The 14,254-nt window shown below is 44.6% G+C and overlaps 2 protein-coding genes across 7 annotated transcripts in view; one reads left to right on the top strand and one right to left on the bottom strand.

Moving 5' to 3' along the window:
• The first annotated feature begins 308 nt into the window (after positions 1-308).
• Positions 309-5,342, top strand: LOC128757005 (HMG box-containing protein 1-like). 2 transcript variants are annotated; one of them, XM_053861959.1, is made up of 13 exons: positions 309-359; positions 1,130-1,225; positions 1,787-1,861; positions 1,936-2,131; positions 2,295-2,418; positions 2,517-2,628; positions 2,697-2,806; positions 2,874-3,030; positions 3,261-3,405; positions 3,478-3,605; positions 3,798-3,969; positions 4,030-4,171; positions 4,242-5,342. In XM_053861959.1, the coding sequence occupies exons 2-13, from the start codon at positions 1,141-1,143 to the stop codon at positions 4,257-4,259; spliced, it is 1,464 nt and encodes a 487-aa protein (XP_053717934.1). In that variant the 5' UTR covers positions 309-359; positions 1,130-1,140; the 3' UTR covers positions 4,260-5,342. The 2 variants fall into 2 exon arrangements, with proteins under 2 accessions (XP_053717934.1, XP_053717935.1); XM_053861960.1 differs by having other exon boundaries at positions 336-953.
• A 75-nt stretch (positions 5,343-5,417) lies between these two features.
• The window catches only part of ptprz1b (protein tyrosine phosphatase receptor type Z1b), a 49,792-nt gene continuing 40,955 nt past the window's right edge, over positions 5,418-14,254 (bottom strand). For 2 of the 5 annotated variants that reach the window (XM_053861954.1, XM_053861955.1), the window contains exons 13-32: positions 13,861-14,038; positions 13,563-13,748; positions 11,980-12,124; positions 11,820-11,917; positions 11,663-11,748; positions 10,728-10,748; positions 10,279-10,375; positions 10,124-10,206; positions 9,921-10,055; positions 9,674-9,805; positions 9,442-9,599; positions 9,159-9,294; positions 8,939-9,085; positions 8,096-8,189; positions 7,886-7,959; positions 7,682-7,810; positions 7,462-7,608; positions 7,257-7,399; positions 7,054-7,189; positions 5,418-6,908 (exon numbers count right to left, since the gene is read on the bottom strand). In XM_053861954.1, the coding sequence (XP_053717929.1) occupies positions 6,765-6,908; positions 7,054-7,189; positions 7,257-7,399; positions 7,462-7,608; positions 7,682-7,810; positions 7,886-7,959; positions 8,096-8,189; positions 8,939-9,085; positions 9,159-9,294; positions 9,442-9,599; positions 9,674-9,805; positions 9,921-10,055; positions 10,124-10,206; positions 10,279-10,375; positions 10,728-10,748; positions 11,663-11,748; positions 11,820-11,917; positions 11,980-12,124; positions 13,563-13,748; positions 13,861-14,038 (2,469 nt within the window). In that variant the 3' untranslated portion in view covers positions 5,418-6,764. The remainder of the gene's footprint in view (positions 6,909-7,053; positions 7,190-7,256; positions 7,400-7,461; positions 7,609-7,681; positions 7,811-7,885; positions 7,960-8,095; positions 8,190-8,938; positions 9,086-9,158; positions 9,295-9,441; positions 9,600-9,673; positions 9,806-9,920; positions 10,056-10,123; positions 10,207-10,278; positions 10,376-10,727; positions 10,749-11,662; positions 11,749-11,819; positions 11,918-11,979; positions 12,125-13,562; positions 13,749-13,860; positions 14,039-14,254) is intronic. The other 3 variants (XM_053861956.1, XM_053861958.1, XM_053861957.1) reach the window with 3 other exon arrangements.

Consider the following 14,254-nt stretch of genomic DNA (forward strand, 5'->3'; position numbering starts at 1 on the left):
GTGATTTAAACCTACAAAATCATAAAATGAAAATCAATTTAAATCGTCATGTGCTGAAATGTGTATCGCTTCATTTCAATGAAGTCATTCAGTCGTTCTAAAATCATGTATATGTATCATCAACAGACGTTTCGTGTGTTTCCTCCCAGGGTGTAGTTGTTAATAGTTAATGTCTGTCTGTCACTTTTCCCACCCAACGTTTATTATTGCGGTTGCGATAAGGGGGGCAAGTATGCAAGATCCCGACCAATCAGCGTCCAGAACAGATTTGGATTGACAGCCACTCTGGCAAATGGTGTTGCTGTGTACCTTCTGTTTATACCAGCCCTGCTTGTCCGTACAGGGCGACCTGTTTTTTGGTGAGTTTGAAAAGTTTGTTGAAATATTTCTTGAATTTGGAAGCTTTTTAGACAACGTGCGGCCATCACACGCTTAAGAGCGATTTGTAAACGTGTTAAATATTAGTTCAGACCGAACTGACAACGTTTTGATCTGTCGTTTAAGAGCCTGTAGAACCTGAAGCGATTCTGGCGACGTTGACGAAGCAAAAACAAACTCGAAAACAAGCTTGTCGTCTATTGATCTGAGCGTTTTTTGCTGAAATGTCGATTAGATCGTTTGGAAATCGGTGATTCGTCGTGTTTTGTGTATTTTCTCAGCGACGGTTTCTGTTTCTATGGCAGTGTTTTTCCTGACAACATACTAAACACCTTTGTCTTACAGGTCTAACCACGCATGACACGGGCTGTGTTTGACGCAAATCGATTAAGTTCCGACTAACTGTCCTTATCAACGGTCGAATTTTATCGCCATCCTTGAATTGAAGTCGTCCGTTAACGATATATGATCGAGTATCTTCCTAGGATGGAATGAATGGGCTCGTTGCGCGCATGCGCGAAGTGTTCCAAAGTTTATAAACAAGATTGTCACATGACGGCGAGATTGTGAAATAGGTAAAACTCAAAACACATTCCCCTGGTGTTTTTGTGAGCACAGGAGTTTTGTGGTTGTCAGGAAATGCTGAAAACAGTGGAAAACCTCTTAAATTGTGATCAAGTGCTGATATAGCTGTGTAACTTTTCACATCAAGTACCCACAGGCTGCAGATTTGCATGTTTCTGTGTTTCAGTTTGAGTATACATGATGGTGTGGAAGGTTGCGACCCCAACTCACCAGTCTAGTCGCACAAGGCCTCAAATTATGGAGTCTCAAAGTCGACAAACCGGTAACTACACAACACTTTTTTTTTAGCACATTCTGAATTTGAGGGTTTATTTTTGTATATAAAAATCTTTCACAATTTTTTGTACCAAATTGTAATGCATATATCTCACAATGTATGTTTCATTTAATTTGATACATTTAATCATATGTTAAGAGAAGAACATTTATAAATTAAGAAAACGTATGTGAATATGTCTATATGAATAAATACATACAACTAGATATTTCTTTATGGAAATTATAAATTATGAGATTATACAGGTCCATTGAATCAAATGCAGACATATTGTCAAATCGCACAATGTGGAGTTTGTAATAGTTGTACGAATATGTAGCGCAATCCTAATATAATACAAACACCAGCAAAGTTAAAATATGAGTAAATGAACTCATTATAAAATGTTGCATTATTTCTGAAATGGCAAAGCAAGTCAAATTTCTGAACTGTTCCTTCACATGTAGATAAACTAGTATAAGTCACAGTCAAAGTTCACAATTTCCCAAGAAATGAAGCATGGTCCAATACAGATAAATAGTTTGACGCATTTATTTTCTCACATAGACCCAGAAGGAGTCCTGACTGCGGCCTGTGACGAGCGACTTTCCCCACCAGCTTCCAATGCATCAATGGAATACAGTACATTAGATTCCAGAATACTACAACTGTTTCAACCAGGATTTCTCACACTTGTGTTTATCACCTCTGAACAGATGACCTTCCCGACCTGCAGGAGGTTCCCAAGACAGAGCCAACGGTGGTTTATCAGGTGGAAGTGGGAGTGTCGCATCAGGAGCGACACCCAAAGACGTGCAACCTAAAAGCACCGGACACACAGTGGCTGACACAGCTGGCTCACATCGCCACAGGACCTCAGAGTCCACTACTGCAGGACCCCCGGCAAGCCTGGTGGGTCATTGAGTCTTTCATAGCTTCCTGTTTAGCCCTCATAAATGTACACATATCTATGAAACAATCTCTCATAACAAACAAAAATATAACCAAATATGTCCTGTTTCATTTGAAACTATTTCATGTTTCATGTGATGTTGTGTTGCTTTCTCATTTTCAGTTCCTCTTCGGCAGCTTCGCTGAACATCGGCTGTGATCTGCATTCCTATGCTCGACCTCCCCCACTGTCTGAGCGGACGCTGTCGCCCTCCAGAGGCCGAGGCAGGGAGCGACATCACAGCAGGGTGCTGAAAAAGATTTTGCACGTTTTAACATAGTCTGTTATTATAAAGTAATGCTTTAAATTCATCAGATTACTGTGCGATTCTCCATGTTTCCTCAGACGAGCAGTGAGTGTGACTCTGTGGTGTCGACCAGATCGTCGCTATCTGATGATGAAGATATGACGTGGAGCGTGTCATGGCCTCCGACTGCCTGGCACTGTTTCCTCAAAGGTAGGAAACGGACGACAGTTCTGTTTATGCAGCCGGATCATAGTCCAACCCCATGACCTTCCGTGCAGGTACACGTCTTCGTTTCCATAGCGGTTCCAATGTGGAGTGGCAGGAGGTGGAGGACCTGGACTCTGCTGCGGTACACTCTGATGACATGGGCCGGTCCAGCTCTCTGAAGGTTCGCCTGCTCTGAACACGTGTAGCAAATATAGTTGCTGCCTTCTGATTTGGTTGTTCTTCAGCAGAGTTACGGTTCTGAGGGTCTGCAGTTGGTGAAACAGACCGAGAACGTGATGTCGGGGCAAGCTGTTCTACAGCTGACATTTGACCCCGGGGCTTTCGGACATTCACACATGACCGTCCAATGCCAGCTAGACCATCCCTTCTATGTCAAGGATAAAGGTAGACATGCTCAAACACTTGATCTCCGAGGATGTGTAACGCTACACGATCGAGTAACGTTAGAACTTTAGGAACATGTTATCCTCCATTTACAGTTTATCGCATGGTTGCCACCTCGTATTTGTTGTGTAGCACAAGTGAACCTTGGAGAATCAGTATGGGATCGTGTGAAATATTCCGTATTTGCGTGGATTCCTGAACACATCATGTTTTTCTACCTCTTCGATCAGGATGGTCGTCGTTCTACCCGAGCCTGACTGTGGTGCATTATGGGATACCGTGCTATGAAATGGGCCTGGGGGATGTGTGTCTGCCTCCAGGACACAGAGATGCCAAACACACCGACGACTCTCGAGTTTTTGACACCTTCAGAAGGTAAACAATCTTGTAGAGAGCGATAAGCAGATCACATCCGAGTGACACCTCCCGTCTGTGGACCGTCCTCAGCTACGACTTCACGCCGCTGGACTCGTCCGCCGTCTACGTGTTGAGCAGCATGGCTAGAAGACGCAGAGCCTCTCAGTCCAGCGGGGGAGCCGTTTCCCCTGACAGAGACACGAGTCGCACGACACCAGGTTACATCTTAGGTTATGTTTGAGATGTTGATGGCAAGTCTGTTGAGTTCTGTCCCGAGTCTTGTTCTGGTTCTTCAGGAGTGCCAGTTAGAACAGCTGACAATTGGCTCCATGTTAGCAATGATCAGTCAAATTTCCTCCTGGGTAACTAATGTCAAACAATGTTTTACTATGGTCCTAACTGACTCGCAGACGCCCGCAGTCGCAGCCCCTCCCACCACACAGAGCGAAAACTAGTCAGAAGCCATCCTGAATCAGCAGATGAGTCACCCATCAAGTGCAAGAGACCGATGAACGCTTTCATGCTGTTCGCCAAGAAGTTCAGGGTGGAGTTCACACGGATGTACCCGGGGAAAGACAACAGGTGTGTGTGTACTGCCTTTTGTGTAACGATGGAGAGTGTGTTGACGTGTGCTTGTTGCAGAGCCATCAGCGTTTTGCTCGGCGAGCAATGGAAGAAGATGCGCAGCGACGAGCGGCGAGTGTTCACCGTACGTGCCAAAGCTCTGGCCGATGAACAGAGGAAGCTGAACCCAGACTGCTGGAAACGGAAACGCACCAACTCTGTGAGGATGCCAACACACACACACAACACGCTTGTTTGTCCTCTGTCTCATCATCTTCTCTCATCAACAGGGCAGTCAGGGGTTTTAGTGCCACAAGAAATGGAGACGCGCTTTTGAACCGGCGACACAGCTCCCTCATAGCAAATCCTGAAACTCTCAGACACCATTTTCCTTGTTTATTAATAATTGTCAGTGCAACTTCTACGTACTCACAGTACTGTTGCGTGTCTTCAAATATTTAATGCAACAAATAATATAGAAAAAGTAGCTTTAATGGACATTATAAATGGGATTTTGGTGCTACATATTTTAATGAGATATTTACTTTCTGTAGCAAAGTTATATTTTTATATTATAAAGTGTTCTTCTGGGGCTTTTATTGTGAAGTGTAACATTTCCTCGCCAAAATACTCAACTTGTCGTTTCAACACCAAACTAAAAGTAAAACGTTAACAACCTTATTAGCTTTTGTAGCACCTCATATTTAGCGTACAGTTGTCGCAGTTTTTTCTTTTTTTTTTTACCACCGTTAAATCGGCCTACAGCCACGGTGAGTCGCAACAGCAGTATTATTTGGCTCAGATCTGTGGATTAAACGTAACCGAACAAGCCTTAAGTCAGGGTTGATGCAAATTCCTTGGGGTTGAATTTAGTATTTCCAAAATACTAAAAAAAGCTTCTTCACATCAAAGAGGTAATTCGCCTGACTTTAGACACCCCAGCTGTTGGTGGTCGTGAATCAGTCTTTCAAGTGAATCACATCTTCTCATTGTACGACTGACTTCAAAGAGGAGCACCTCAGCCTCTTCCTGGGAGTGAAGTTTGCTTTTGCAACCTGACAGCAGGTCTTGAATCATAATTCGAGTCAGTCTTACCGGATATGTCAACGTCCTAGTGCGTAGTCACAAGTGAGCGGAGCATTTTCATGGCAACATAACATCATGAAATTATGTTTTATATAATTATGTTTTATATTATTACACCATATTCAGCTTACATGAAGCCCGACAACAATGAAACTCATCGGCAAAATGAGGTGAATTCATCACGCACTATATTCACTTTATCTCGTGCAACAGCAGCTGTGTATGTATTAATGACAAACATGTATTTTATTCCTCTATGTTGGACTGTTTTCCTTTCATGTGGAGAGATGATGCAATATTTCATTTTAAATAAAAAGCATGTTCAAGTCAAGTGGTGTGGGAAAATGATGAATGAAAAAAGACATGAAAGTTTTGAAAGAAATCTTTAATAATTTTCAATTGAATCTGTTTCTATGTACAATCTGCTCCAACACGCTCGTATTCACGGCTTCAGCTATCGAATAGATTCTGCCTTGTTATACATATATGTAAATGACTAGAAAATTTTGTAGTAAAATATAAAATATGAAGAAGTACAGTATAAACAGTGATTACCGTAGTTTTATACACAATTTGATTCGGCGACCGGCTCAGATTCATCTTAACTTTGACAACAAACACACACATCTAGAAAATTAAAATTAAAACGGGCCACTCAAGACTACATTTATGTTTTAGAAAATTGTGGTTGCTTGTCTATTGCGACCATTATGGCACTTGCAATTCCTGCATTTCATGATCTGATTAACCAATACTTGTCCCAAACACAAATTTGGTCGGGAGTTTGTGGTCTTGTAAAGTAACTTTTCAAACATAATCCTAAATGGCCCTGAGTCACGTCCATGTGAAACAGTCGGCGGGAGTCATAGCTCAGAACCCGTTTGTGGCAGTTCAATCACATGATGCTAAGAGTTGTTATTAGTTGTAATAACAAAAATATTGTTCAAGAAATGAAGTAAGTTAAATTGCTGTAAAGCTGTCATAAAAGTTGTAGGTAAAACCAGACATATTTAAGTTGACTGTATTGACAGCAAGGTTTAGGGTGTGGAATGTGGAAGTTTCTGTATTAACAGTCAAGTCACATGAAGCAGACTATGAGACATTGGTAAAATCCTTCATGAAATTAACACATAAAATGAGTAACAGATTACATGTCTCCCATCAATAACATCAGCATAATTCAACACATCCTTCATTTGGCTCATTGAAGTTGTGGAACTTGAGTTTATATATGTAGAAAAAAAATCAGTTTGTCTAAGAAGATGCAACGTGACAGAAGGCACACAAGTCCCAGTCGGTGAAAATCACTCCGAGTGAGACCTCTTCTGGTTTTTGAGCATCCTGGTCTGCTGGTAGTTGTGAAGCAAACAAGAAGACGTTCGCCAGGATTGTTCCGCTATGCATAAGGGTTTTGTTTGAAAACTAAATATGCTCACAACTAGATGGACAGATCTAAATATAAACTGATTATCATTATCAATATGATCCGTTACCCGGTGGATTGATCTCCCGTTAACACCTTTAGTTCCCAGAAAGTCAGAATCACACTTTTGGTGTGGATGTTGGATGAAAAGGAAAAATAGATTAAATGAAACATAAGGTTTCTGGCCGACACCACAACCATGTGTCAACCCTGTGACCGCATGACCAACTTTCCCTTAAGATACAGTTGTGTGTTTCCTCTGATGTGTTTGTGAGTCAGTCTGCGAGTGTGTGTTAGTGCGATTCTACATGAGAGACTCCAGACTCTCTGCAATGTTGTTTTGGCCCAGGGGCACTGATCCGTTAGTCTCTGGACTCTGCAGGGCTCTCTGGTCCTCCTGGCTGCTCACCAGACTCACCACTGCCCGGTAAAGGTACTGGTACTGCTCCTGCCACGTGAGATGCACAAACACTCATCAGTCTGTACTGACATTGTTTCTCTTTGCTTCTTTACTTGACACCGTTTCAGTTGGCTCTCTGCTTTAGTCTCGGTGTTGTTGCAGCGGTTCGTGTCGATGCGTGGTCAGTACTTACCAGGTCATTAAACACTCCAGGCCTCATGAGGTTGGTCATTCGAGCCACCTGGTAGACGTCCACTTCTCCTTCCTCCTCCAGCTGACTGGCCAACGTGGTCAGAGCACAGAAGAGCCCTGACGTTGCCCCTCCCATCCTACACACAGAAACACACCGACACGAGTGAGTGAAGTGCACGTGCACGACAGCGGCGCAGCACTCACGGATCGTGCACGACTGTTGGCGAGCCAGTCAGTCTGCTGTGCTCTCTGACCCTGTTGATCAGGTCAAAAGAGTTCCTGATGGGGCTGTCTGGGTTTGGCCAGCAGGGGGCGCTGTACTGACGCACCTCCAGAACATAATCATTCTAAAAAAAAAATTGTGTCAAACGTCGGCTCAGGTGTGAGAGTGTGAATCCAGACTGTGTACCAGAGAAGACTCCAGTCTGACGTCCTGCACCAACAGTTGCTCGTCGCTGGACACACACACGAGCTCTTCCCACTTGTGTGACACAGTGAATCCCTCGAAGCTCATTGTCTGACCCTTGCTGGGCCAGTACACACAAGAGTCGTCACTCTGAGGAAACAAAAAACAAACGATTAGCACTTACCCACTGGTTCTGCTTTACAGTGTGCATGTGTGTGCATACCTGACAGTGTGTATCATGCAAACGCACAACCGTGTGTGTGTCATGTTCCCAGATCATCCTCCAGAAGTCAGCCACTGTGGTGCTCAGAGGAGTCTGGGTCACGATGAACTCTCTACTGTGGTGGTGACCCTGAGCAAACACCAGGAATCAAACCATCAACACCAAACCGCACAAAACAAACAACCTATCTCAGTATTGTGTTACCATGACGTAGGAGGCATTGACGTATCCAGAGGAGTTGGATTCTGACGCCGTGAGACAAACTCTTGATCGCTCCACTGTTGAGAACAGACTTAAGTCAAACTACTTAGAGCTGCTTTTAAGTAAAACATTTAAGAGTATCACATTTATAAATTCAATTGAAGCTTGGATACTACGTTTTCCTTGCAACATTGATGGAGCAGTGGACCTTACCAGGCATCAAGGCTTTGGCTCGGTTCCTCAGGTCGTTGCCGTCTCTCAGGGCACTGCTGTAGTCTGCGTGTTTGGCCTGACGCTGACTGATCAACTGACAAGAAGATGAAACACAAGACGCTTGTTGATGGGCTGTTAATCTGACACACAGTGATGCCAGAGTAACTTAGTAACGCGTTACTCTTATATCACAACCTTTTTCAGTAAGGAGTAATCTAACGTGTTATTATTTCAAACAATGTAAACATATTAAAGTTACTTATCTAAGTCACCGTGGCGTTACTATTGTTGCCATTGTCGGGAAGCGAAATATTACCATTCACTTTCTACAACTGCGTCTTTGGGCATGACATCGTCTGCAGGGCACGGCAGTCACTTTTTTTCGACACGCGGGCAGCTCACGTGTCAAGCTGTCGGCTACACGGCAGTAAATAACAGGCGTGAGGAGAGTTGCACGTTTCTAGCTGAAAATACACTATTACTACTACTACTACTACCACTATAAACCTTGCAGTGTCCACCAAGGCGCAGAAATCACCGGTTAAAGAGGGCAAAATAAAGTAGCCTCGCAAATATGTCGAAAGTGCGGACTCTACTCACCTATGTCACGTTTTTTTTTAATTCTCTTGATAGGTCGAGCTAAACGTCACTTATGATCAATTTTTAGACTTTTATAGATTACTTTTTCAGATACGGTACTGATGTGATGTACTGATGTTGCATTTTCTCTTGAAAGTCAGAAATAAGGCGCAGTAAAGTAAAGTAACTAAGTTACTTTTTGAGGGAGTAATCAGTAGTCGGATTACTTTTTCACGCTGCGAATGCAAGGGTGGAACCAAGTACCTTGAACTGCTTGTCCATGCGTGTCCGGCCTGAGACCCCAGGGGTCAGGAGATCAGACACATAACTGTGCAGGAGGTCAGAGGTCACTGAGGTGTTCCGACTCAAAATGGCCTCAGTCAGAGCGTCATGGATGAACACGTACTGCTCCTGCATTTCAGGAATACCAGTTTGAGTGTGCGTCCATCTGCATTAGCATACACCAGTGTACATTCACTGTCACCTCAGTCTGCACCAAGAAGTTCCTCTGAGTCCTCACATGTTTGAGGAAGCCCAGAACGTTGACCGTGCCCTGATCCTGGATCTGCTGCAGCATGCTGTCAATCACAATGTAGGTCCCAGTTCGTCCCACACCGGCACTGCAGCACACAGAGAAGACCCCAGTTGATATCAAAAGTTGACCTCCAGTCCCATGCAACTGGGTCACAGCTCAAATTTACACATTACTGTTCATGAAAAATGAAATAAAAATACCCCCACAATTAGATATAATGTTCCACTGTTACCTGCAGTGGACCAGAACCGGCCCCATCTCCTGCGTCCGTGCCCGAGAGGAGGTTCTGATGAATGACAGTACCGGCAGAGTGTATTCTGGCACTCCCATGTCAGGCCACTGGGTGTAGTGGTACTGCAGGACGGTGTGTTCCACTTTCTTTGGCGACGCCTGGCAGAGCAGAGCAGGCATGTTATGCGTCGACGTTTGACTGCTAAAGCCACTATCTTTTGGTGTGTGTGTACCTTATTTGATGTTTCTCTAAGGGAAAATGTCCTCAGTGTGTAGTAGGCAAGCGTCTTGGTGCTCTTCAAGGTCACCTGATAGATTCCATAGTCCTCATGGTTCTCATCTGGCCAGTACTGGTCACACTTGGTCTGTTACAAGATGAACAGACAAAAAAAGTCTTTCTTCATGTTATATGTATTTTGTGTTGATAGACTTCAGATTCTATTAGAGGTTAGTGAAGGGTGTGTGACAGTTCGCTCTCACTCTTCCTTTCTCCTTCAGGTTTGTGATCATGACGATGACGCCTACATTCTGCTGCCAGATCATCCTCCAGAAGTCCTCCCTGCTGCCTCTGAGGGGGCCCTGAGCTGCGATGTAGGCCCGGGTCCGCTCATAGCCCTGCAGCAGTGACACCACTCTGTCAACGCCACCTTCACCATCACTGACCACAACGGAAACACACTCACATCCACAAAGTTAGCGTTGATGTAGTCGCCGCAGGAGCCGTCCCGGTCCAAGCTGTTGGACAGCTTCACCCTGCTGTGATCATCTAAGTGGGGGAATTCATGAGTCAGCAATGCCTTCATGGTCAAGCAAGCACCAAACTCTGCCGCTCACTGACAGGCCAGAATGTTGATGTATCTGTTCTTGCTCTTGTTGTCAGGGTGATTGGAGCTGTCGGCGGTGATCCCCATGTCCACCGTGCACGCCTGCACCTCCTTGGCAGCAGACAAAACACAAGAGTTTTACAGAAGCTGCGGTAGTTAGACTGTAAACTGGAGTCAAACCATGCGCTCTGTAATTAATATAAAATAATAGCAACCAATGATTTGGGCTTGTACACGTTGCTTTCTTCTGAAAATGTCACCTTTTGTGCAACAGCAAAACAAGACCATCTTGTAAAGAAGAAATCCAAGTATAATGTTGGTGCAGAAAGATACGTTTCTGGGTATTTTGGAGTTCAAACCAATGTTGCTGGCCAGATTAAATTGAACTCATAGTTAACGTTTGACACGTGACAAATGCTGGACGACATGTAGAACAGTGGAGAGCGGTGGGTCACAAGCTTACCTGGAAGGACTCTTTGACAATCTAATGGAAGGTGGTGAGGGAGCAGAAAGCGCGATGATGGTGGTGGAAGTGGTGACAGGAGGGTCAGGGGGCGGGGAGATTGACACACAGACAGATAGGGATCAGTGTCGGCACAGGAACATGGGGTTCAGGTACACACGCACACACACATACAGAGGAGGAACAGATGGGGAACTGCTTCCCAATTTTTCCTCTCCTCTTGATCTATGAAGCAAAACACTTGTTCTAACAGGACTGTTTGATGCCTCAATGGGAGGTTTGGATTTCACTGACAGGAGACAGGACACAACATCCAGTGTAGCCTCACTAATGTAGATGCCCTGGTTGCTTTGGCTTGTAAAGCTTCAGCGCCTTCCCTCTGGATCTCATCAGTTGGTGTCACGTTCTTTTTGGCTCGCGCTAACTCGCTAGTTGCTAGTAACAAATAGCTCAATTTAATTCTTAATGGCGATGCAAGGACAAGACGTCCCTTCAACTAGTCCATGTCATAGTGGGAATGTGCCGGTTATTCCTTCAAAAAAATAGCAAATTACTCACATTTTCATGTTGTTTATCTATTGAGATATTAGCATGCTGGGATGAGATAGTTGTACCTCTTGTTACATTATATATGCAGCTTTAAAGTACTTGTTACTACACAACATAAGCGTCATTCAATGATGTTGTTGTTTATCTGCGTCTTTCTAAATGGTCGTACGACAAACAGTGGGGTACTGATAAAGGTTCAGTCTCGCCTGAGATTCAAACCTGGAGCGACTAAATTATGATATACGCTTATGTCAAGATCTGTTGCGTGTTACTAATCAATATTATACGGATGAACATCGAAACAACATGGTGTTAACAGAAATATGAAGAGCATTAGGACGCTGACAGGTGATGCCTCTCCCTGTTATTAGCGGATGACAACAGACCTCAAACTCTTTGGCAAAGGTGTTGGTGGTGTGAAGTTCCATCACTTTCTTCACAAACTGCTTTACTGTCAGAGGCTCGTGATCATCTGGGACACACATGCAAACATTACTATGATATAATATGATGCTGTTTTAAGCGTGCGCGTTGGTTCGCCACCTGTGGCCAGCAGCAGAGGAGTCGACAGAGCCGATATGACTTTAGGGGACCCGCTGTCGTCTGGGTAGAAGTTAGCCGTCTGGAAACAGTTTCTGTGACTCGAGAGGAAGTTAACATGTGAATATCAGTGACAGAGAATAATATGAACACTGTTTAGTACCTCCAGTAGATCAGTATGCCCACCAGCACCAGCAGACATACCACAGTCAGAGTGGAGACCACGGCTAAAGGAATGATGGTCCGCTTCTCCGCCTCCACACCTGCGACCAGACCCACCCGAGACTCGTGGCTACTGTTGCTTCTCTCTGTAATACAAAAATACAGATTCATTATTACATGAGCAACATGCAAAGGACACCGTGAGCAGGGAAGATAATAGTCAGGCGAGTCAGGAGTCGCAATCTCAGGGAAGTAGAGAGATGAGAAGAAGCTTGGTACCTCTGAGGTCTTTCTCCACAGCATTATTGGCATCAGTGGATCTTAACAAAGGACGGAAAGCCATTAAGTCCTGACTCTCCAAATTCAACAACAACCTGTGTGCATGTAAGCCATCCCTTGACGCCGCTTCAGCTCCTGTGTCATTGTTCTCATCCAGATCTACAGTTCTTTTCTTGTCCTCGCTCCCCAAGAAAAAAAACCCATCAGTTTCATGTTCCAGATTTGGATAAAGCCCACTTCCTCCATTGCGGTCAAGCAAAGAGACCAGCACTTGTTTGTCAAAGTTTCCCCTCAGATCTCCCAATCCACGTATCGTCCCAAAGACATTGCTACCTCCCGTCTCCTGAACACTTCCTGAAAACAAAGACACTTTTTGTCTGTCACCACTACCCCCAAATCCACTCAGGTCCTCGAGAAAGTCACTGGACGTGGCGTCCTTATGTGATACACTAGCATTGCTAGCTACCATACCGGTTTGCCCTCTGCTTCGCTCAATCTCTCCCCCTTCTGCAGCTACAATTCCTGCTTGACTTTTTATGTTATTAACTATATGATGTTGGCTGGACTTTGATAAAATGGAAGGTATGATGCCAGATCCTGATCCACTTTCTTCCAGCGAAGCATCTGAGAATGTTTGAAGCACAGACATCTGAACGTTTGCGTCTCTGGAACTTGGTAAATATGGTTTAGAAATATCTGTAGTTCTTTGGCGCCCAGTCTGCCAAACTTGTCTGGTACTAGAGTCAGACTTTGTAACTCTAGCACTGTCTTCCAAAGTATTGATGACAGCGCTAGGATTAGACGGATGTTCTTTATCTTCGGCAAGCAAAGGATGTAAAAAGCTGGTGGGGTCTGGAGGCCTTGTGGAGTGAAGATTTAAATCTTCAGCATGAGAGTCAGCTGTGTCTTCATTGGACAACAGATCTGTTGAGACAGATGAGGGATTAGCAGTTGACTCGACAAACTCAAAGGCCAGTGCAGATGCTGCCAAGCCCAAGGAGCACCAAAGGAGACCAGAAGCTGCTGTAAGACCAGTAGAGGACAAAGGTCTTTAGGAGCCAAGCCAAGTGGGAGGTTTGCAAAGAGAAAATCCCACACCAGAGCGTGCTTTGAGCAGCTTGACCCTTGAGCAGTCCAAGCCAGAAGAAACCAAAGAGGGTGGAACATGGATGAGGATTTGAGTATTTTTGAGAACATAAGGAATCAGCCAAGGAGAGCCAAAGACCCCGCAACCCACCTGGCACCACTAACATAGTGTTGTTCACTTAATTCAATAGGGTGAGATTAAGCAGTGAGCAGTGTTACCGTTGTAATTGGGCTGAGTCGTGTGCATCAGAACCCTGAGCAGTGAGGAGGAGGTGAAGGATTTGTAGACACCATTGGCCAGCGTGTTGCTTGCTGTTGCCATTCTCTCTGTGATCCAGAGCGGGGTGGGGGCCGAGGGCACTGAAGCAGTGGTCTCTGCTATGCCAATGCTGTTCACTCTACTTCCTGTTGGGGGAAACAGGCTTCGTAAACAAAGCCAAGAGGCAGCATCTCATATCGGAATGTGCAATCTACAATTTTACTCGTCTATTTTGGGCTAGGATGAACATTTCCGTACCTGGAATGGGTTCAGCAGCAGACGAGTTGATCTCATCTTCAAGAGGAGAGCTGTTGAGTGTGTCCTCGTAGAAGACATCTGTCACCTGGATGTCCTCTGAAGGAGGCGTGAAGTACTCAGACTGGGATGAGGGGAAGCCAGTCTCACCAACTGGATCTGGAGAGCCCGGCTCACTGGACTGAAAGGGACATTTCCAGGACACACATGGGCGAGTGATGATTCGTGACATTTGATTTGTGAATGTGCTGAGCAAGCCACATCCCTGACCAGAAACCTTCAGACATACTAGGGAAACATGAGCACTGAAAGGGACATGAAAAACATCTTATATCTAACCTAATCTAATCTAAATATGTAATGAGGAGTTAAGCAAAATTACGACCAAGGAAATGAA

This window comes from Synchiropus splendidus, chromosome 4, assembly GCF_027744825.2.
Source record: "Synchiropus splendidus isolate RoL2022-P1 chromosome 4, RoL_Sspl_1.0, whole genome shotgun sequence".
NCBI classification, from domain to species: Eukaryota; Metazoa; Chordata; class Actinopteri; order Syngnathiformes; family Callionymidae; genus Synchiropus; species Synchiropus splendidus.